This window comes from Ursus arctos, unplaced genomic scaffold (genome assembly GCF_023065955.2).
Source record: "Ursus arctos isolate Adak ecotype North America unplaced genomic scaffold, UrsArc2.0 scaffold_14, whole genome shotgun sequence".
Taxonomy (NCBI): domain Eukaryota; kingdom Metazoa; phylum Chordata; class Mammalia; order Carnivora; family Ursidae; genus Ursus; species Ursus arctos.
Window position 1 is genome coordinate 5,844,057 of NW_026622808.1, and position 24,295 is coordinate 5,868,351.

General features: G+C 47.4%; 1 protein-coding gene across 2 annotated transcripts in view; it reads right to left on the minus strand.

The window, feature by feature from the left end:
* The window catches only part of MYOCD (myocardin), a 98,275-nt gene that overhangs the window by 34,786 nt on the left and 39,194 nt on the right, over positions 1-24,295 (minus strand). Inside the window, exons 3-6 of one of the 2 annotated variants that reach the window (XM_048227181.2) lie at positions 20,502-20,528; positions 16,285-16,340; positions 14,498-14,573; positions 11,484-11,645 (exon numbers count right to left, since the gene is read on the minus strand). In XM_048227181.2, the coding sequence (XP_048083138.2) occupies positions 11,484-11,645; positions 14,498-14,513 (178 nt within the window). In that variant the 5' untranslated portion in view covers positions 14,514-14,573; positions 16,285-16,340; positions 20,502-20,528. The remainder of the gene's footprint in view (positions 1-11,483; positions 11,646-14,497; positions 14,574-16,284; positions 16,341-20,501; positions 20,529-24,295) is intronic. The other variant, XM_044391805.3, reaches the window with a different exon arrangement.

Genomic DNA, 24,295 nt, shown 5'->3' on the forward strand with positions numbered 1-24,295 from the left:
AGCCAGTCTTCCGTGCTGGACAGGGAAAGCTTCATTGCATTCCCTCCTGACTTCCCCCAGTCTACCTGGGTAGAGAGCTTCTCCATGAGACCTGACACTCCATGGAACAGAGACTCCCCCACCCCGTGGACCCCCACAGCCACGCCAAGTATCAATCCCAAGTACGCACCTATCAGAGGAAGTTCATCACTTCGCAGAGGGGTCCGAATATTCTAACATGTGAATAGAAATGTTACAAGAGGCAGGCAGGGAGAAAGAGAGAGGATGGTCTCTTAGCCGCATCATCCCACTTTGTTTCAAATGGAGCGATAGCAAATGATAAGAACAGGTTGTATCAGGAATTCACTTAGTAGTGGCAGCAGTAAGAAAAAGGATCAGCCTTGGGGCACCTGAGTGGCACAGCGGTTGAGTGTCTGCCTTCGGCTCGGGGCGTGATCCCGGCGTTACCGGATCGAGCCCCACGTCAGGCTCCTCCACTGGGAGCCTGCTTCTTCCTCTCCCACTCCCCCTGCTTGTGTTCCCTCTCTCGCTGGCTGTCTCTCTCTGTCAAATAAATAAATAAAATCTTAAAAAAAAAAAAAAAGAAAAAGGATCAGCCTTTGTCGGCTCTCATCATGGTGCAGTAAGTCAGGGTAACCCATTTTCTCATCACTGTTTTGGGGATGAGGATGCGTAAGCTCCAGCGCCCCTTCATACAGGGATTGTGCCAAGACGGCAGTGTGAACACTCAGAGCCACCAGCAGAGGGAAGGCAAAATCCACCACCCTCCCTGGAAACCATCAGGTGGCAGCATATTCTTTAGGGGACACCCACTGGGTAATGGAAGGGGGAGGTGGCAGAGAAAATGCCTCTCCTTTTTCTGCACACAGTGCACTAAGGATATCTCCAAATCCCACAGTGCCTCGTACTTGAGTTTTTGAGACGTAAGGGACGGATGGTGACACTGGGATCGTGAGGACGGAGAAGGCGGGACATTCCGGGGAGGGTAGTCATGATGATTTCTGGGGACTCGTCTCAGAAAAGGGTAGGAATGATTGTGGAAGCCACATTGTTGCCGCTGGGTACTTGGCATGCCCTTCCCACTTGGATACCTGGCAACCTGGTGACCTCGGATTGAGGCACCAGGATGATGTGGAAAAGCCTCCAAGTAGAGTATCTGACGGATAAAGGAGTTGGTCATTTGTCCCACTTTCCCTCAAGCCGGACAGAGCATTCCCTGGTTATTTTGTTCCCATCCGGCCTTCTCATTTTGGGAGAAGGAGAGAAGCAGAAGCAAAATCAGATATGATGCTGGGAGAGCGGATCTCCATGGGACACAGTCGGAGACGTTTGTCAAGGACTAGAACTTCCTGGTGAGTGCTGTCCCGGACAGACGGAGGAGATCTCAACATGGAGAAGGTCCAGGAGACTCTTGGAGGAGGTGGGACTGGGTTGAGTGTGAAATAACCACCAGCCATGGACAGGACAACAGACAGGGAGGGGACACTTGACCTTCCTTGGTGCAGGGGGGTAGCAAAAGGGAAGTTAATGGAGTGGTGAACAGTGGAGTGGCTATGGGAAGGGGAAGAAGAGATTTCTCCCCCCGCCCCCCACCGCCAGGGAACAGGATTATTTTGGGAGCCAATCCCTGGAGAGACACAACTTCCGAGAGTCTACTTTATCAAGTGACAGGCAATCATTTAAATAAAGTGTTTCTGCCCAAGTCAATGGAGAAGCCATGCATTCATGCAACCACATCCAGGGGAGTCCTTTACACCTGGATGAGCCAGCAGGGTGAGGACTGAGGCCCCACATAGGGCTCCTATTTGTCTGATCTCTAAAAGGCCCCATGTGCCAGGTCAGCACATGCCACTGAGGACCACGTACTTACAGGCACAAAGACCCTGCCTCGGGGGCCCCTGCCAATCGCCACTGTCTCGGGGCGCAAGTGGCTTGCATTTGTGACCAGGTGGCTTGGAGTATGCCCCACACAGCTGCACACCTGGCTCAGCCCCCCTTGGCAGGAGAACCTGAGCAGCAGAGAGCGCTGCTAGCCCGAGGCAGTGGCTTCCTTTAGAGATGATGGGTGTGGTCGGGGTCTGTTTAGCAACCGTCAGTAAGAACTTCAGTTCCGGACTCCGGCGGTCTTGGTTTGTTTCTTGGTCCTACCCCTTCAGTGCTAGTGTCTGCTGGCAAGTTATTGAACCTCCCAGAGCCTCAGTGTCCCCTTCTCTAAGATGAAAATAGCAGCCATAGTTACCTCTCAAGGTTCTGAGGGTTCAAACAACGGAACGCGTGCAAAGCGCTGAGCCCAGTCCCGGGATGGGCAAGAGCTCCAGCATTTCTAGCCGTGGTGATGACGGTTGCTGCTCTTGTTAGGAGTAACTGCTTGTCGCAAGTCTGCCATTATCAAAAATAAACAAGACCACCCGGGAGCCAGTTTGTCCTGAGGTCAGCTTTGCAAAGGTCAGCACAACTCCAGAGCTAGAAAAACGGGTTTGTCCTCACAGGGTTGTCCTGGGAAAGCCAGGACAGACCTTCCCAGGGACGAGAGTGTCCCCGGAAAGGCTGCTTGTCACTCCCTCTCCCTCCTGGTTCAAGCCAGGCTCACGTGGAGAGGCACAAAGGTCACCTTATCGGGCTGCCTCGGGAACAACCCAGTCTGTTGGCTTTGTGCTGTGACCCTGGGCCTCTGCTCCAATCTTCCCCAGCGCTCCCTGGGAGCCGCTGGAGTGCGGTGCACTGGCTATTGTCCCTGTAGACACGTCAGGCGGTGCGGTGACAAGGACCCGCTTTGGGAGGCCCTGACATCATCCTCGGGCTATGCCCGCGGGGCTGGCTCTGGGCTCCAGCCCCTGGGGGATGTTGACCTGGCGACTCTGAGCTTTCCCTGTCCCTCTTGGAAGCAGTTAGATGAATGAGTCAGTTGTACTTTCTCTGCATAAACATTTAAGATTCCAAGATTAAGCGAGATAGCTGGAGTCCTCAGTACCTTGCTGCTAGGACCGGCACCAAGGGCAGGAGACCACGAAGTGGGATGTGGAAAGGGACCTGGCTTGCTTATCTACTTGCAAGCTTGCTCAGTGCCCTGCAGGAGAGCTATTTTAATTCACCAGCAGACCACCCCTTAATGCCCTCTTGGAAGAGACTGAAGGAAAATCCATTTCCAAAGGGACAAGGTGGTGCCCATGGAAGTAGCCATGGTTTAAATGTGGCTCTTGCCTGAAGGTATTTTAATACACGGAAGATGTCACAGCCCCTGGAGGATGGATTCTATCTTCCAACAAAGACCACACCGGCTGCTCTTGCAGGGGATCAGAAGCCTTTATTATGGAAATGGATGTCAGTGGGTATTTGCAGGAAGGAGAATTCCTTTTTCTTTAGATTCCTGGCAGTTTAGAAATGGGCCTTAAGGGGCACCTGGGTGGCACAGCGGTTAAGCGTCTGCCTTTGGCTCAGGGCGTGATCCCGGCGTTATGGGATCGAGCCCCACATCAGGGTCCTCCGCTATGAGCCTGCTTCTTCCTCTCCCACTCCCCCTGCTTGTGTTCCCTCTCTCGCTGGCTGTCTCTATCTCTGTCGAATAAATAAATAAAATCTTTAAAAAAAAAAAAAAAGAAATGGGCCTTAAGCCTCTAAGCCCTAACCCTGATGCTAGGACCACAGCAGTGGGGAAGAAGAGTTAATCCGAAGGACTTGACCTGTGTCAGAGCTTGAGGTTAGTTCTCGAGGGAGGAAGAGGATCGTCAGTTGTGTGAAGATACTTGAGCACTGTCTCCTGCTTCCCCTCGGCAAGCCCCCTCACCCCCATCCTGTCTGAGTGCCCTCTCGGGGGTGCAGCACCTGCCCCCAGCTACCGGCTTCCCGGTGAATCCAGTGACTGCCTCCATGCGCAGCAGAGACCCCCAGGACAGAAAAGTATTTTGCACGTGTGTCTCATTGGGCCTCTTTCCCCCAGAATCACGTGCACTTTTGCAACGCTTTCTCGTTCCAGAATGATAAATTCTGTTCACCAAAAAGTTATGCCAAAGCCAAACTTTTTTTTTTTTTTTTTTTAAATGACAGAGCGAACGACTCTACCTTAATCTGGCTTAGGGCCACGATTATTGTCTATTTGCCTTCAGATACAGATCCAGAGTCCCTGAGGAATGACTGGATTCTGAATAAATAGGAATTGTTTTGTTTTGTTAGGAAGTCTGCCGGGGTGGGGGGCGGTGTGAGTGAGCAAAGGCTACTGTGGGGTCTTTTGGAAACCTAAGTGGCGGCTGTAAATGGATGTCTTCCAGACCAGCCCTGGTGGACTAGAAACGCTGCTCCTTACGGGAAAGGGTTATAGTGACACAAAGAACTAACTTATCTTTGACAACTAGATTCTATATTCTGAGTCACAGGGTCAAAAAAAAAAATTTTTTTTTTTAAAGTAGCTGAGCAGCTGACTTGGGCATTCTGGGGGGTGTCGCCTGGGCCAGACCAAGGGAAAGGTGAGGACACTTTAGGAGAGGGGTTCGTCTGTTAGAGCTGAGAACCAGCCTCCTCCCGATGTTTGAAAAAAAGCAGGAAAGCCAGCAGTGTTCTGTTTCACTCAAGCAGAAGCCAGACCTCTGGACAATAAATAGCTTCCGTAGAAGCCCAGGGGTGCCCCTCCTGTCAAATAAAGAAAAGACTCAGATGGCCAGGGAGAGAAGTAACAAGCTAGGAGTCAGCTCCCAGGGGTCTCCAAGTGAGGGATCTTTTAAGTAATAATGACCCTTCTCAGCAGCTCGAGGAGGCCATGCTGAACTCCAGTCTATAATTTCTGTTCTCCTAAATCCTCACTCCCCTATAACGTCAGATGTGGTGTTTTGTTTCAGTATTCTGTCCTAAGAGACCGTGGCTGTTAGGGGCTGCGATATGGAGATTTATAATAAGAAATATATACTTGGGCTTCGTCCCCCTTTCTGGCACAGAGCTCTGAAAACCCTTGGAATTTTCTAAGTGATGAGAGCCACAAAAGTGCCATTTGTATGTTAAAGAGGTGGCTTTTGGACCTCACCTAAGGATGGGGCTGAGGCTGGGAGAACCAACCATGTGATCCTGGAACTTTCAGTCCCACCCTCTGACCCCCGCCCCCCCTCCCCCCCCTCCCCAGGGAGAGGAGAGCGGCTGGAGATGGAGTTCAATCGCCAATGGCCAATGATCTAATCAATTGTGACTCTGTAAGGGAGCCTCCATTAAAAACCCAAAGGAATGGGATTTGGAGAGGCTCTGGATTGATGACCATGTGGAGATCTGGGGAGAGTGGGGTTCCTGGAGAGCGGGGAAGCTCCTTACCCTGTCCCCATCCCTGGCTCGTTCCCTGCATCTCTTCCAACCGACTATTACTGAGCTTTTATCACACACTGGTAACCCAGTACGTAAATGGGTTTCCTGAGTTCTGTGAGCTGCTCTAGCAAACTAATTGAGCTGAAGGAGGGCATCGTGGGAATGTCTGACCAGTAGCTGGTGGATCAGAAGCATGGGTGACAAGTGTTCTGACTGGTATCTGAAGTGGAGGGTGAACTTGCAGGACTGAGCACTCTACCCCGGGGATCTGGGGCACTTTACCCCTATTCTAGGTAGGTAGTGTCAGAATTGAGTTGAACTGTAGGATGCCCAGCTGGTGTCCTGCACATTGTTTATTGGGATGGGGGACACCCTCTCCCCACCCCCTACATTGGAAGTGGTTCCTCAGACCCCTTTAGTGGCTTTCCAAGAAGAGGAAACAGGGGATCAGGTGCATACTTCTCTGAGATGTGGCCACGAGGAGGCCCAAGCCTTCTGCTGTGGGAGTCAAATCAGAAAGCCAAAGCAGGGGCGCCTGGGTGGCTCAGTCATTAAATGTCTGCCTTCAGCTCAGGGCGTGATCCCAGGGTCCTGGGATCCAGCCCTGCATCGGGCTCCCTGCTCTGCTAGGAGCCTGCTTCTTCCTCTCCCACTCCCCCTGCTTGTGTTCCCTCTCTTGCTGACTGTCTCTCTCTCTGTCAAATAAATAAATAAATAAATAAATAAATAAATAAAATCTTTAAAAAAAAAATAGACACATAGTTCAATGTAACCTAACAGAAAGACCAGAAGTAAACCCATACTTATATGGTCAATTAATCCTTGACAAAGGAGGCAAGAATATGCAATGGGAAAAAGACGAAGGTGTTCTCTTCAACAAGGAGTTGGGGAAACTGGACAGCTACCTGCAAAAGAATGAAACTGGACCACTTTCTTACACCACACACAAACAGAAACTCAAAATGGATTAAGGACCTAAATGTGAGCCCTGAAACCATAAAAATCCCAGAAGAGAGCTCAAGCAGTAATTTCTCTGACATTGGCTGTAACGATATTTTTCTAGGTAGGTCTCTCCTGAGGCAAGGGAAACAAAAGCAAAAATGAACTATTGGGACCTAATCAAAATAAAAAGCTTCTGCACAGTGAAGGAAACAATCAACAAAACTAAAAAACAACCTACTGAATGGGAGAAGATATTTGCAAATGACATATCTGATAAAGGGTCAGTATCCAAAATATATAAAGAACTTATACAACTCAACACCAAACAACCAAATAGTCCAGTTAAAAATGGCAGAAGACATGAACAGACCTTTTTCCAAAGAAGACACCCAGATGGCCAACAGACACATGAAAAGATGCTCAACATCACTCCTCATCAGGGAGATGCAAACCAAAATCCCAATGAGATTCCATCTCATACCTGTCAGAGAGGCTGAAATCAACAACGCAAGAAACAACGGGTGTTGGTGAGGATGTGGAGAAAGGGGAACCCTCATGCCCTACTGGTGGGAATGCAAACTGGTTCAGCCACTGTGAAAAACAGTATAGAGGTTCCTCAAAAACTTAAAAATAGAATTACCGTATGATCCAGTAATTCCACTACTGGGTATTTACCCAAAGAATATAAAGACACTAATTCACAAAGATGTATGCACCCCGACGTTCATAGCAGTAGTACTTACAATAGGCAAATTATGGAAGCCATCCAAGTGTCCATCGATAAATAAAGGCATAAAGAAGATGCAGTGTATATATACAACGGAAAATTTCTCAGCCATGAAAAGAACGGAATCTTGTCATTTGCAAAAACATGGATGGAGCTAGAGGGTATAAGACTAAGTGAAATAAGTCAGAAAAAGATAAATATACGATTTCACTCCTTTGTAGAATTTAAGAAACAAAACAGATGAACTAAAAGGGGAAAAAAAAGAGACAAACCAAGAAACAGACTCTTAACTATGGAGAACAAACTGATGGTCACCAGAGGGGAAGTGGGTGGGGGGTGGGTGAAATAGAGGAAGGGGATTAAACGTACACTTAACCATGATGAGCACTGAGTCATGTATAGAATTGTTGAATCGCTGTATTGTACACTTGAACTAACATAACACTGTTTACTAGAATTAAAATTTCAAAATAAAAAATTTTTAAAAATTAAAAAAAAAAATCCTTTCCTGTGTTGGGAGAAGTTCTAGATCGGTATCGGGTTGGAGAACACTTGGTCTTTACTAAAACCAGGAGGAAGACCATGACCAAGCGTTCCGCTCAGAGCTGGGCAGGCACATAGAAACCCGGCTGCAGACAGACCTGGAAAATTTAAGCACATCTGGAAAGGCACGTGGAGAGAGGGTGAAATACACAGACACTAAGAGAACCACCCCCAGTGAGCCCCCGCCCTGAGTCACTGCTTCACCATGGGGAAGTGATCTGATCACAAGTGATGGGCAGAAGAGGGGGCTGGGTCATCATCACCAGTGGACGGGCTACTCACAGTGCCAGCTCCATAGCTAGTCTCTGAGCAGCTCCCTCTGTTTTTATGACCTTTCATATGATGCCACCACCTTGCCCATAAAAACCCATTAATGTGGAAAGATTACTAAGAGGCTGATACCTGGGTCAGTCCCCATTACTGCTGCTGGATTTTCCTTGATTTGGTCGGCCAATATCCTCCACCTCTTTCTGTGGCCATTCGTTCCCTTCACCTTCACAGTCTCCCTACCTCTGTCTTAAAGATCACTTTCTGGGAGCCTCCCAGCCCTCTTCCCCTTTTATGCATCCTCCATTCCTCCCAACTACCCTCTAGTGGGCACTCTTGATTCCTTGAACCCCGTACTACTATTACATCATTCACCCCTTTATGATGATATATAATTATTCATTACGTGTTTGTTTATTACCCGCATTTCCCAACTAGAACATAAGCTCTGTTGAAGTAGAGATGTTCTGTTCACTGACATATCCCAAGCACTTAGAATAGTGTCTGACACAGAACATATTCCATAAACAGTGAAGAAATATGCGAACAAAAAGACAATCCTATCTAGTCCATTAGTTTATATGTTCATATACACTTAAGTCTCCCAAATCTGTGGTTCTAGACCAATATTCTGCATTCTAGTCCAATAGAACCCATTGCTCACTTAGTCCCTTGCCCTTGGGTTCTCTGTGGGCCCCTCAAATCCCATAATTGAAACAAGAATCCACCATCTCTCCCCATATCTGCTCTTCTACTCTTGGTCCCCATCTTGATAAATGGCTGCCATTTACCCAGTTGCCCAAGACAGAAACCCAGGTGTTATCTTTTGCCTTCCCTTTATCTCAACTGGTATATTCTACTGATCATCTAATCATGAGGAATCAATTCTCTCTCAGAGTCTCTCTTTTCCACACCCCCCAGCCATGACTCTTGTTCATGCTTCCATCAACTTTCCTCAAGCAACTCTAGCAACCTCCTAACCGAAAGAGTACTCTGGCATCATTTCACATCTCTTGAGTCCACTTCACATTGCAGCTAGAATGATCTTTGTGACTTTTATCCAGTCCTTTCAGAAGAATTGTCATGTGGAACGATGGCTTTCCTCCTCCTCTTTTCTTGCTCAAGTGCGAAGTCCTGGAGATCAGAAACTAGACTAACTCCCTAATGTACCATCAGTGCCCAGCTAATTCTAATCACTGCATGGCTATGTGGCCAAAGTCACAAAGTCCAGCCCTGAAAATGAGGTCAGTGATCCCACCACAATTGTTCCTTTAGGTAGCTTCATGCCTTGCCCATTATTTTTTTTGCTAGCCCTTATGTTTATTGCTTTTTACCCATTTCCACTGGCCATGCTCCTGCTCATGCCCTCTGACTCCTCACCTGAATGGGGGCCTGTTGTTTAACCTTCCCTCTGCCTTCACCTGTCCCTACTGCACCCGAAACCGATGAACACTCTTGACCCTCAGCTCTCCTCATGGAGATTTTTGTGCTCAATGACCTTAACAAAAAGCAAAATTAAATGAATCCAAGTAGAGACCAGAAACCGACAACCATAAAACAAATTCGTGAACTGCTTTATAACAATAACCAACTAAAAAGAAACACTTTCAGCAAGTGTGATGACAAATGGAGGGAGGAAGGGAGAAAACACACAAATCAGCAACATCGCACTGAAAAATAGAGCAGAAGCCCTGATTGAGAGCAGCTTAGGACAACTGTGAGCCAAGACTCTCTACAACATTAGGCTAATAACTTTGTAATTGAGCGGAATGATGAGAATTTTTTTTTGAAAAATGCAAATTTTAAGGGCACCTGAATGGCTCAGTCGGTTGAGCATCCAACTCCTGATTTTGGCTTGGATCATGGTCTCGGTTGGGGTCGTGAGATCGAGCCCCACGTTATGCTGGAAAATCACCGTTCAGCCAGAAAAAACCTTTCCCGGCCACACGTGCTATTTTCACAGTGGGATATGCGCAGAAGTGATGTGTTTATTCCCAGGTGAAGCCTTTTAAAATAGGTGGGTGGGCCTTTCCATTCTTTCTTCCCACTCATGGACTAGATGCAGAGGATGAGGGAGCTCTAGGGCACAGGTTGGCAAATTATGGCCTGCGAGCCTGCTTTTGTCAATAAAGTTTTATTGGAACACAGCCATGCCACTTGTTAGCTTATTGCTTATGGACCTTTTTGCACTGCAGCCTCCCAGCCGAGTAGTTGTGACGGACAGTTTAAATCACTTAGCCCATTTACTGTCTGGCTCTTTAAGAAAGTTTGCTGTCCTCCTCTAGGGGGGCAGGCGGACTGAAGGGGTCTGTGGGCCCGAAAGATCTGCCACTCAGGAAAATCCTCTCTGGACCATTTATGAACAAGACGTAAACTTCTATTGTTAAGCTGCTGAAATTCTGTGGTTGGTTCAGCAGCACCTATTATCCTAACTAATAAGAAGATAGATGCAAATCTCAAATAAAACATCAGATATTTCTAGAAAAAAATTCTACGTAGGATTTTTTCCCCCAGAAATGCAAGATGAATAAGAAAGAGAGCAAGGCCATGTTCCTAGTCAAAGAAGAGAACTCACGCGATCCCCTTTCTGTGCATGTTGAAAGCATTTAAGAATTCAGCATCCATCTTATACACTTCTCATAGTAAGACAGGATAGAGAAATACTTCCTTAGAAAACCTATCTATATACCAAAAGCTAATATCATATACAGAAGTACATGAGAGAAGAAATCCCCATTTAGGATAGAAACGAATGAAATAAATGTTATCAGCGTAGCAAAAACATAACATATATATGATAATAAAATACTGATCGAATCCCTGGCCATGTACAAATAAAGCTAATTTTCTACTATGTAATATATTAATAATTATTAAATTGGATTGTTCATTGTATAATATGAAGTAACATAAATTATGTACTTTATATCATTCATATATAATTTTACATATGATACACACCTACATATTATATATTTTATATGTAATAGAGTATATATTAAGTTTGTATAATATAGTATATTGTACAGTTTATGTAAAATCCATATAATTCACAAATATGTAACTTATAAATAAAAAGTAAAAACTATATATAATTTGTTATGAAAATACTGTATATAATTTTTTAGATGATGCTAATTACAGAATACGTTAATGAAACCTTGATGTCACTTTTCAAGTATCAGCCAGTGCACCAAGGCAGAAATACAATGAAGCAGGAGACAAATTTTCACTATTTGTAGGAAACGTGATTATGTACCTAGGCCATTGAAGATAAACTGAGAGACTATCGGAATGATGAAGAAACTCGTCAAAGTTAAAAAATTAATGTGCAAAATTAATAGATTTCCTATATGTCAGCAATAATCCACGTGACTTTACTTAAAAACAAACAAACACCCAAAACCTTACTAAGGGAAATGCAAGATCACTTGAATCGGTGGGAAGAGAAACTATGTTTCTGTCTCAGAAGAACGAACATCTTTGAAACATCAAAAATCCCCATCAGCTAATCTATACATTCACTGGAATCCCAGACAAACAGGTGAAAGGGTGACCAGTGCCGTCCTCACTCCCAAGGACCTCTGGTTATGGCGAGGACTCCGGACTGGGATGCAGGGCAGGACTCCTGTGCAGTGAGAGGCCCCGCCCCCTGGCGCAGCTGAGCCTTGGCTGCCCTCAGGCCTCAGAGCACAGAGGGAAGCACGCCGTGGGTTCTAACTACCTTTTATGGCCTCCTTCACAGCAGAATCCACGGGGAGTATGTTCTTCTCCACCAGCTCCAGTGGCCCTGGCCGGAGGGCGATCTTTTCGTTGAGATCATCTGCGAGACGGGCTCTTTTCAGCTTCATCTGAGCAGTTGGGATGGACCTCTCTGCAGTGGAGGCTGAGGGGTTGAAAGCGGGAGAATCAGTCCTATGGTTCTGATGTCAGTTTTGGTTTTGCTTTTGCTTTCTGGCTTTTGTGCACGCACCACTGTGCTGCGTCGGGCTCTACCACCGTAATGATGTTTTAGGGCGATCGTGGTCATTTCACATGGATTAGCAGCAAAGACCAGACGCTTCCAAATAAAGACAAATGGAGAGGCACGGCATGGAAGAGTTAGAGAAATGTGCTTTGCACCGATTCTTGGGGGGGAAAAATGTGCGATTTGGCAATTCTGCGAGCAGGCAGTCCACGGGGCGTCCGTTGCTAGCGGACCCTAAGCTTTAGCAGACGGAAGGGCATCCTGTCTCTACACTGCCTGGCACGGGCTGAGCCTGCCACAAACCCCATCTATTATTATAATTACTGCAGCAGCATTGCTAAAGGTGTGGTGATGTGATACTGACTGACGCCAACGTCAAGGTGAATTGTAAAATTAAAAAAAAAATCCCTTTGAAACAGTTACTTAATTAAAGAGGGGGATTTTTAAAATTGAATTCATCCAGTGTGGGGTTTCTCATCATTTGGGTGGTGATAAAGGTCTATCAAGCCCTGAATCACCCATATATTCCTCTTCCGATTACTCCTCGACTTATTTCTGTGTAAGAACCTGGAGGAGGGGGGCGCCTGGGTAGCGCAGTCGTTAAGCGTCTGCCTTCGGCTCAGGGCGTGATCCCGGTGTTATGGGATCGAGTCCCACATCGGGCTCCTCTGCTGGGAGCCTGCTTCTTCCTCTCCCACTCCCCCTGCTGTGTTCCCTCTCTCACTGGCTGTCTCTCTGTCACATAAATAAATACAATCTTTAAAAAAAAAAAAAAGAACCTGGAGGAGGGTCTGGTCGACCAGCTGTTGCTATAAGGCAGACCTGTTAGGATTCCATAAAACTTTGTAGCTTTCCTCTCAACTCTGCAGTTTTAAAAGAGGAGCTATTTACACACCAGCCTCCCAGCCCCACCTGCTAACGCAGACCTGGTGTCTGGCGGCTGATCTAGAAATCTCCATATGGGAGTGGTCTAGGGGTGTGGTTTTGTTGCAACAGGTCAGATCTCATCTAGAAGCTGTTACCTGTAATACACCTGACATAGACACAAGGTGGGTGTACAAAGAATAGGTGTGCTTGAGTCTCAGTCCTCCCCGAACCTCCCCTAACGTCCCCCAGGTCATGGTGAGGGCTTCTCGCTGGGTCCCCTGCCTCAGGGGTCTTTCTGATTCATCCTGCGAACCCACACAGGATTAATCTTCAGAAAACACTCCTCCCTCAAAACCCCCAGTCCTCTATCAGACTGGCTGCTAGGAATGGAGATTCTCCACCCCCAAAGGACCACTCCAGTGACCGTGGTCCTCCCCCTTCTGTCTAGCACATCTTACAGAGTTGACCTTTGTACCTTTGCTTCATTTCCCCACCCTGGCAGGCTTCCTACCTTCTCCCCACGACCAGCCCAGCAGCCGACTCTTTGGGTCCCAGTACAAAGCCTGTTTGTACGTGCCCCTTTTGCTGCAACTGCTTCTGGCACTTACAGCCATGGCCCTTGGTCTTATGCTGCTGCTTCTAAAACTAGACCATGAACCTTTGCAAAGAGGGGTCATTTTGTATCCAGCAGATCTGTGGTGCCGTAGGGCACTTATTCCTAATTTCTGTTGGGGAGAAGAGAGGATCCCATGGGAACCGCCAGAGTCATGCAACTGAACTGGGAGCCATGGCAGTTCACAGCCTATTTTAATTCAAGATCGTGATGATGTAACAAATAACATTTCTCAAGCCTTTTTTTTTTTTTTTTTAAGTGGGCGCCATGCACAGTGCGGAGCCCACACCGGGCTCGAACTCACGACCCCTGCGATCAAGACTAGAGCTGAGATCAAGAGTCTGATGCTTAACTGACTGAGCCACCCAGACGCCCCCTCATGATTTTTTGATTGTAATATTATTATATACTCGTCCATCCTAAGTATGAGAAACACTAAAAAAGTATCCAAAAGACAACGAAAGCATTGAGAAACTCCCTACTTGGAGTCAACTGTTTTTCATAGGTGGATGTCTTTCTTAACCACTTATATTTATTGTTAGGGCTATGTTTTTGGTTTTTTTTAAATTTATTTCAAGATTTTGTTTTTAAGTAATCTCTACACCCAACGTGGGGCTCAAACCCACAACCCCGAAATCAATTGTCGCACGTTCCACCAACTGAGCCAGCCAGGTGGGTGCCCCTGGGCTACGTATTTTTTTTTTTAAATCACAGAATCAGACTATAAATACTGTTTATGTATATGTGTGTTCCTCCCTGAGTCTGACCGTAAATATAGCTTTGTTTTCTGGTCTTTTTCACTCACCGTCCTCTTGTAAGCCTTTTCTCACTATATCCTTTTTCTTTTAAAGCCTCATGTGTAGTGGCTGCAAGGTATTCGATCCTATGGACAATGGGTCGTGAATTCAGCCGATCCCCTGGTGTTGGGACATTTCACGCTTTTCCATGTTCCAACATCAAAAATGACCCCTCCATAAACATCACTGTTTACACATCTTTGTACGTCTAATCATTTTCTTTAGTTAACATAGCAGAGCTTCATTACCAGCCAAAGGACGGACACATGGTGGGGAGAGAGAGGTGCTCAGAGGGGAGTAGAAAGTACCACCTCTGAAATGGGAGCCCAACCTCTACCCTCCTGATTTGACCGTCTCCGTGGCCCTAGAGTGACTCAAACGACCGCTCTGGAATGGCAGTGGACACTTATTAAGAGGACACACAGAGAGAAAAGAACTCGGGCACATGCCCACCGTGCGCGGGCATCCTGGGTCACGCTGGGGTGCGGTCTCACCTTGGAGTATGTGCATATTAACCACGTCGGCGCGATCGGGCCTGTTTCTGACCTTGTGCCTCAGGGAGTCTTCAGTCTGTAAGTAGAAACACAGAGCATGCTCTGCTAGCGACCTCACACGGCTGAACTACCGCCTCGTTTTGACTTTAAAAGAGCCTGACTTCTGGGGCGCCTGGGTGGCACAGCAGTTAAGCGTCTGCCTTTGGCTCAGGGCGTGATCCCGGCGTTGTGGGATGGAGCCCCACATCAGGCTCCTCTGCTCTGAGCCTGCTTCTTCCTCTCCCACTCCCCCTGCTTGTGTTCCCTCTCTCGCTGGCTGTCTCTCTGTCGAATAAATATATAAAATCTTAAAAAAAAAAAAAAAAAAAGAGCCTGACTTCACGCAACAATGAATCATGGAACACTACATCAAAAACTAATGATGTACTGCATGGTGACTAACATAATTTAAAAAATAAAGAACCTGATTTCTCTCAAAGGGAAAAACAGTCCTTCTTTCGACAAACAGAACCTGCAAACTGCTCTGGTCTGCTCTGTTTTGATGCAGGAAAGCTTGCAAAAGCCTCTCTAGTAATTGTTGGATGGAAAAACTCAGGAAAGAGGGAAGGAGCTTGAGTCCCCATCAGGCTGCACTCTTACAGGCCAGGCAGATACATGTTAATAAAATATTAATACAGCTCTGATGACACTAAGTTGCTTGTACTCTAGTCAATTCTGTTCCCCGGACTCTTAAAACAGCCACAAAACTAAGTAAGGTTAGAGATGAAATGTAACCCGAGTCCATCTACTAGGACATGACAATGTACGCCCTCTTCCAAGGATTCACCTGCCTTCTCTCTTAGGACTTGTGAAAATGTAAATTCAGGAGCACCGTGAGTGGGCAGGACACCCGGAGATGATTTACCGAGGCCCATCGTCTTCTCGGTGGTGGAGCTGTCTGTGGGGACTTACGTGGGCTCTGGCACGGTCATACCCGGACCTCAGGCCCTGATTTCTAGTTCTGGGTTTTGATCCCACTCTACTGGATCTCCTACTTGACCCCTGAGAGGGGCCTGGGGGTCACTCCCGTTCTGATAGAAAACAGTTGTGATCCAGATAGCAGGGAGCACAGCCTCTCAGGAGCCACGGTGAAGAGTTACAGAGCTCAGCTCCTTTCTCCACCAGTAACAGAGCTGCGAGGTTGGAACTCGTAGACAAAGAAATCCCAGGAGAAAGGCACCCCCTTCGCATATCCTTCTCATGCAGGGCTGATGCCGGCTAAATAGCATTTATTATATTATTGATAAGTTCAGCTTGCACATATCTACTATGAAGGTACAGAGTATACGCCAATCCCTCCCCCCTCCCCCACCGGAAGTGCTAAACAATCAAACAAACACAGAAAGAGAAATAAACCCAATGCCTTTTGCTTTCAAGCACCTGCGAATCACCTCCGTATTCACAGACCCTCCCTTCGTATCACACTGGATTTTTAAAAATCTGATGGTAAGAAAGGTCTGGAAGGCTTTTCGAAGTCTCTTTGACTTCTTCAGCACCCTTGCCACAAACTTCCTAACATCAGAAGGACTAGGGACATTTTTTTTTTAAGCTAAAAAATAGTTTCAAAGCGAAGTGTAGTCAACCGCGTTTCTCTAGTTTTCAGTTCGTAGCTTGTAGTTTGGGGGCCGGGGGGTGGGGGCATTTGTGGTAGAAATTCCACCTGCTTTAGCCAAAGCTGAGCACTCGAGAGATCCATACCCTGGAGTCCAAGTTCAGAAAGAGAGCAGTTTGGGGAAAAAAAAAATTACCTTGTCACTCTCCAAATGTTTTCTTTGCTCATGGAATTCAGTTGGACTTTTCAGCGCTGCAACGGAAAGACAGGGACGTGAGCAGGGGCGGCCTCGGGGCACTGAGCAGCCAAGACGGGATTTGCCGGTGTGCTTGCTGAGCTGTGCATAGGATGGACGTGAGCGCCTTTATTAGGCCACAAGCAATCGAAGAGGAGAGGCCCGGAGGACACCAGCTTCCCTGAAGCCAGAGGATACAGACGAAGGTGGAATTGAGGCCGGAAACAGGAGGAGCAGCGGAGGCAGACGTGCGACAGGGAGACAGGTGGTGGAGACAGGGCATTCTGAGATCCTGGGGAGGCACGGGGACCTGTGGGAGGCTGGACACAGATCCAGAGCGAGGGAGAGGGGCAGATGGGGTGCTTAATGCCCTCTTCCACTTTGCCCTGCCCCTGAGTGCAGAAGTCTGGGTGGGGGCTGCGGGCCACGGGAGGGGCGTCCCAGCCTGCAGGAAGGGACCTGAACTTGGGATAAGATCCGTGACGGGTTGGACGGAAACATGCAACTAAGGGTGCTGGGTGAGAAGCACAGAATCAGACTTGAGGGCTGGAAGGGGCCCTGGAGATCGTGACATGAGCTCCCGCCCTGGACAGAATGGGGAAACTGAGTCCACAGAAATCGGCTGACTTGCCCAGGGTCACACACTTAGGGCTAAGAGCCTAGGTGCTCTGACAACTTCAGTTCTTCCGAGGCGTGCTGTTCAAAACATCAGCGCCTGGGAGACACACGTACGGGTCAGCCAGAGCACACAGCAGCTAGGACAGCCTGGACCGAACGCCGCCTCCATCCTTCCCTCTTCCTCCTGCTCTCCACCATGGTGGGGAACCTCTTTGGACTTAGCAGAGAAGCAGAACCTCATTGGGCAACATTCTGCATCTCTTATGAGCTTTCGTGAGCCCCTGAAATAATCAATCCACAGCCACAATCACTCTGCGTTCTAAGCGACGAGGTTGGTCAGAGCTCACAGAACCGCACTGAATACTTCTCTGAATTTCAAGTCAGGGCAAGCTGATGAACCACAGGATCTGGGGTTCTAATACTGCTCCAGCAAACGTCCACCCTTAAGCGGCAGGCAATGAAATATTCCTCCAAGGTTTAGCCAGCTTAAAAAATTGGGTTTCTGGCCAGATTGGCACTTGGAGCTGTGCGTGTGTGAGTCTTGTTCAGTCTTTAAAGTAAATTCTAAACTCAAGCACAGATTTCAGGAGAGCGTGCTGGATGTCAAGCAAATGGCATCGCAGTCCTGGCAGCTGGTTGACCTCCTTATTCTCTATGGAGGGCACAGCTTGGGAAGCCACTGAGGTGTCCCTGCGTCACCGGGACATGAACAGTGTTGACCAAAGGAACGTGCCAAACAGTCCCAGCTGGCTGCCTTGTGCCAAATACACTGGGTGAGTACTCTCCTTCTCACTTTGAGCGGAGATTAAGGGGCTGCCCTTCTTACAGGAAAAATAATGGCACATGCTGCTTGACTATCACATTTCCCATTGATCGAACACGTTTCTCTTTGCTGCTTTCACTCTTAAAACGGGCTTCTCTGCAAAATCTGGCATTTCCAATGCCCCCTCCTCCCCACACACCCTCCACTCGTCCCCGCTCAGTAGCTCCGGGAAGTCCTCTGGAGAAACGTACTGTTCTAATGCATTGCTTGTGCATTTTCTAGATTTGGGTCTGGTCGCCATTCCTTGTAAGGAGGCTTGTCTTTTCCTGCATTTGATCGCAGTTGCAATTTATACTGATGGTGCTCTGGAACTCCTGAATCCCCAGGCAACCAGATCCTACAAGTCTGCTCGAGGTCCAGGGGGCCCTGGGGAATCTGGACGATCTGAAAGGATAGGTCTCCGCCTCTGTCCTACAGTCTGGTGGTCATCTAATTCGGGATTACGTGTTGGTGTTGGCCTAATCACATACGTACTCCAGAAAGGAAATGATCTTTGTGTGGTTGTATTAAGTGGTTAAAAAGCATTCACACATCCTTTTCCTTAAGCAGCAGCCCTAAGGGAGCAGTATGAATCTGTCCTGTGATATCACTTACATTCCAAACTCAATTGGTTTTAATTGGGTTTAGGAATTAGGAGGAATTTATCTGGTTCTCTTGCCCCCTGAGGCTCTTCAGTTCCTATTAGCAGGGCTTCTTAATTGTTCAAAGAAAACAGTGAATTTCCTGTATCTTAGTGTTGGAGAGCTGTAATTCAACACTTCTTGGTGTTAATAACTTGTGAAATAATTCGCACAGTCCAGGTCTCTGATGCCAGGAGGACAAAGGTCTTCTGGAACCTTCTATCACAGAGACACAGTGGGAGACGCTATGTCCATTTGGCAAGGACTTGGGAAGAAAGCCAAAGAGGTCCACACACTGCATTTCACCACACACTCATCTCCTCGGGGCTTAAGGGATGTTATATGGGGTGCTGGCTTGGGGTCACCCCACGGAGAACTATCATGCCATGGCTCTGTGATTGACATTTGCTTTTTCCATGACTCCAGAGAATGTGGGTTTTAGCCAGCTCCCCTGAGGGCCAGCGAAAGCCACAATGCACCCCCCAAGTTGGCTTTTTGGAAAATACACAAAGGACCTCTTGCCGCCAGCCCAGTATCAAATGGCAAAATTTTGTTTTTTGGGGACGTTGACATTTAAGATGGAAAAGGAATTCGGATTTCTAAATGAAAAAAAAAAAGTCAATGTGATTTCAAATTAAAATATGGTTGTAAATTCAGTCAGCCACACATCTAACTCGTTCCCCCCTGGAGGAAGATTAATCACTTCTCACAAGGGAATTCGTGTTCTCGCCTCAGAGTTTAGTTACGGCCCTATTCCTATTTCGGTCCCGCAGCTCCAGCTAATTTGGGTCAGCTGTGTGTATAAACATTTGCTTACGAGAGCTCAGAAAAAGATCCCAAGGAAAGAACAGGCCTCCTGCAGTCCCCTGCTCTGGACCTTAACTTCATGCCTCCAACAGGAGCCCGGGAAAAGGAGAACATGGGCCCTGGGGCCACTGAGGCATCAGTGAAGGGGACGGCCGACTCTCCAGCACAGGCTGGGCGGCGGGGGGGGGGGGGGGGGGGGTGTGGACTGCTGTTGGCAGCAACTTGGACAACAGAGGCAGGGCCGTGCCTGCCTGCTCTCACGGGGTCACACCCTCCCAGGCTTGCAGGACAGAACCCAGCTCCTTCAGTATTCCAGATAAAGACGGAAATACAGAATCACAGGGCTGGTGTCCTGGGTTCGCATCAGGCACAGTGGTTCTCAATGTGTGGCCCCCGGACCGGTACCTTCAGCCTCACCTGGAAGCTTGTCAGAAATGCCAAGGCTTGGGCCCCACCCAGACCCCCACAACTGGACCCTCCACAACTGGGTCCCAGGGATTTATGTTGGAACATGCCTTCCTTGCCGATCCTGATGTCCAAGTTTGAGAACCACTGCTCTGCAGCCCTCCGGGCGCATGCGTCCTGATCTAGGGTCCTTCGGAACCCGGGAGTTCCAAAAGAGAGAAATGAATTTCTAGGACTGATTTTCAGCATTTCAAAGAGCTGAAGGAAGAAGGTCTGTGTGCCTGGAGAAAGGCTGATTAGGCTAATGGAACGGTCCGTTTTCATTGTTGCTGCCTAGGATCGTAACAGCGTGTTTTGTGATGGCTGTCTCACCAAAATGCACGGGCTGGTCAGTGTAAATGCCATTAATTAATCAAAAACAGACATATGGATTCATAATTCATGAATGTGGGGTTCTTTGGCGGGGGGGAAGACAAGGCAATTTCCAACATAGGACCCGTGGCAGCATGGAGAATAATGGAAGTCGTCTTGGGTGACTAAGAGTTTGGGAACTAGCCATCTTGGCTCTGTCCTTGCTTTGTCTCCTCAAACACCTGTACAGTGGGCTCGCCATGGAAATCCAGAGTGCCTTGGCCTGTCTCTGAACTTGAGATGTTAGACAGGGAGGGAGGAGGCAGACAGATTAAGACCCTCGTGCCGTGTGCTGCTCAAACAGCCAACAGTTGTGCGCTAGGGTGCTGAGGAAGAAGCCAAGTCAGACGGATGCACAGAGAAGAGGAGGACAGACTTTGCATAGTCGACTTCTCGAAACTATCATGAAGCTGCATGTGGTGTGGGTAGAGGGGTGTGCCCGGTCATTCTTGGTGCTATTCAGTACAGGTACCACAGAGAACTCGGGGGTTTACCAAGGCTTTGCTGTGGCTGGGATTAGTCTGCAAAACAAATAAGTTGGCACCGTTCATAGACAGCTCATCGTAGCTTTCAATTCATTAACACTAATCAGATCATGGACCCAAGCTGCCCGGATGGTTCATTCTGGCCAGCGGCGGCTTTCTGGAAGTTTCCGTGGAGATGCCGCAGCCTGTCTGGGGCTCTGGTCTACTGCAGTTCTCTTGTTCCCTTATTCCAGGACTATAAGCTATCTGTTCCCGCCTCTCTGCCCTGGGTTCTTACAGATTACCCCACTTTACTAGCAGAGGGAGGAGAGGGAAAGAGGGAGTAGACTCACTCCCATGCACTTGTGTGATGCTGTCCAGTATCGCTACTCGAACAACCGAGCAGGGGTGATCTGGGGCCCCTTCCAGACAGTAAGCATCTGAAACAGAAGTCCCGTCTGACTCCTGTGGGTTCCCCAGGGCGTTCCTCACAGCAGATGGTCAAAACACCACTGAACCGCTGTGATTATTCATTGCACCTACTCCGGAGAGCTGATCATCCCTCTGCACCGTGGCTTCCCAAGGGGCTGGAATAAAGTGGTGTAGTCTTAGATCCACCCCACCCCCCGCCATCAGAAGAGGGATGCCTAAGGAAAAGAATTGTAGTGGAGAAAAACCTGCATGAGAAATGGTGAACAGATCCTAGCCCCATAGGTCAACAGGGAAGGAGGTTGGCTCTGTCCCAAAGCCATGAGAAAACAGAGAATGTAGATGCCTTTTGCAGCCTTGACCCCACCAGGGAGGGGCAGGGAAGTGCTCCCTTTGAATCCCGGCTGGTGGTGGTAGACGAGGCAATCTGAAATCTCCATTTAGAGATTCAGAGGTGGGATTCTGGAGACAAGTCCAAACAATAAATTCTTAAAGTAATATTTCTGAGCTAATTACGAGAGGGTATCTCACCGTGATTTCATGACTATCTAGACGATGGGAATTCTACAATGGTGTTATAAATGTGAAAACAATCCTAGAATCTGGCTGGGGCCCGTGCTCCCAGTGTGAAAAAATTCTTTCTGCAATTGAAAGCTGTTCTAGGGCCTCTGTGCTGGCCTCAGAACTCTGCCCTTCTTGACTAAATTCAAGGAACAATGACTTTAGGTTCATTGAAAGCACCTGAAGGGGAAGAACCCCAGACCCATAATGGACAAAAGTGAGAAATAAGTAAATGCCGAAGAGAAATGATTAAGAGGGGTTATGAAGGAGAATTTGTCCCTGGTTGTGATGGACTATTTGTTTCTCATCAGTAACGTCAAAACCTGCAGGATACATGACCAAGAAGAAGGCAGGAGGTAAATTCAATCCATTGGGACTAGTTCCACTAGTCAACTGAAATTTACACATGGTTCGGTTCATCGGAGTCAGGAGGGAGAGAAACCTTATACTTTCATCATCAATTTCATGTACAAGTGAAGTAAGATCTGCTACAAGGCTAATGCAGCAGAACTTCTCCTTCACTTTTGGTCATGGCTGGGCATAAATGATGACGGAAAACCTGACGCCATTTTGTTAAAACCACGGGGTTTTCCTTGGCATTTCCACCTACGTATAGTTTTAATTTCCCCAGATTCCAACGGAATTTTTTGGCCACAAAATGCTTGAGGGAAACCTAAGGACGTGTTTTTAAAGTCCAAGTGATTCCTTTGGAATATTTGAGACAAGAGCTCTATGCAGGGACCGGTCCCACGTAGGTTCTAGCCCCAGCTCGGCTACAACGGGAGTGGCAATGCCTTTGAGATTTAATCTAATGTAAAACTCAGGAGGAATTCTGCCAAAGGATAGCAGGTGTTTCGGTGGACTGGTTATAAAACAGTGATGCTATGTAATAATAACATAGGGACGACAAATAGTTCGCTTGGCCATCAGCTTTCAATTGAGCCGATGTATGATAAGCTTTAAAATTGGGGGGGCGGATTGCAGTTATTTCAAATTTTATGGATAAAGTGAGATTGTATTCATAATTATGTAAAATTTCCACCTTGAATTATACTTCTCTGTGTTTCCTATCATCTCTTCCCCTAAAATTTCGAGTCCATTCGAGGGACTGTTTCACTCATTGTTGTCTCTACGGGGCCCAGCACGCTACCCTCCATATGGTCTGGTTCATAACAAAATTTGTTGAATTTGATTGAATCGATAGGACCCTGAGTCTGCTGGTCTGCTTTCCTTCTCCTGATCACGTGAACCCTGAGGTGCTCTGCACTGCATTTAGACGGCATGTTTAATCTCGGATGGGATTGACAAGTAACCATCTCCGCCCCCAACCTCTCAGCAGCTGAAAGCTCTGTCTTGGGTCTAACTTCCTGAGAAGAGCTAAGGAGATGAGGTCTGCCCGGGCTGGGCGTGCCTTGTGCTCCTGCTGCAGCTTCCATGTTTTTCCACAGCACAATCTACACCCTCAGGAAGCCTCGTTGAGAGGAGCTGGCTGAAGACTAGGGAAAATGGATGACATTTAATTAACCTTTATCATTTTGCCGAATTAAAAAGAGAAAAAATCATTTCATTCTCATAGGACTTTTTTTTTTTCCCCCAGTAAGTATCTGAATGGTTCAACGGACTAAGGATGCAAAATTTCTGTCAAGCAGGATTTCGTTAATAGGTATCTTCTTTGATTCTGGAAATCCCGGAGAACAAAATATCATATCTCCCCCTCCTCCAACCCTCCTCCACAAACGGACATTGAATTTAACAAAACACACATAGAGGTGTTATTTTAAAATGTATCCTAGGGTTCATTCCTATCTTTCCTAGGTGTTTTTATGGATTCTCAGAGATTTAACCCCATAAGCCTCAAAAAAAAGAAAGAAAAGGGGGGAAAAAAGAGTTTCTTCTCAGCCAAATGCCAGCTGCAAGACCCCGGTTCAGAGTATCTAGGCACACGAGTCAAGCTTAGGTCAGGCTGTTTTGTCAACAGCTGGGCTGACTGAGGACTGAGTCTCTCTACTCCGCGTGCCTTTCCAGAATCAAGGAAAAGAAACCCCAGTGGGAGAATAGATTGTTTTAATACTACCCAACTAGAGGGGCTCCTCTTAGATTGGAGGGTGTGGGCACAGGCTGTAGCCCCCTGAGAGGCTCCTGGGGGAGCTACACTCTTCCACTCGGTGAACAATTCTTCTAGATGACGCTTAATCAGGTCAGATTCTGTACGTGAGTAACAGTATTCCAAAAAAGACTGGTCTTGAGTGACAATGTTCTTATCTGACCGGAAGTCGGCAGACCTTTGCTCTCGCCTGTGTTTTTAGCACCCGCACTAGTGGGCTGAGACGAAGCAGGCCACCCAGACGAGATCCTATGAGCTCTTATCTCCATCGTACATACTGTGTAGGCAGCCTTTAAATTGCATGCTGAGTGGTTCTGTAAGGTCACCTGCTGTTTACTGGTTGGAGGGCTCAGCCAGGAACAAGAGCTATTTTTGAATGATAAAGGAAAAGGCTTGAAACATTCTCAGTTCTGTTCTGACTCTGGGGCACCGACTATACTTAAAACTTTAGACCTTGGGTCACGGGGCTCCAATATTATTACTAACCGCAGGACATCTGATCCGGGCCAAACTGTCTGCTTGTTACATGCTGGACCCTGAAGTAATAGTCATGACGCATCTAGATTTCTGTAAGCGTCATTATGGGTTTTGATTTCTAAATCTTTTTGGGGAAGAAAGTGAAAAAGTATGACCTAAAGGAGCTTGAACTGTGACTTCCTTTGTTCAGGGTTTCCTTCCTTCTGTTCCTACGGATAATCAAGCGTTTGACTTACTAACTTGGTAGGAAATT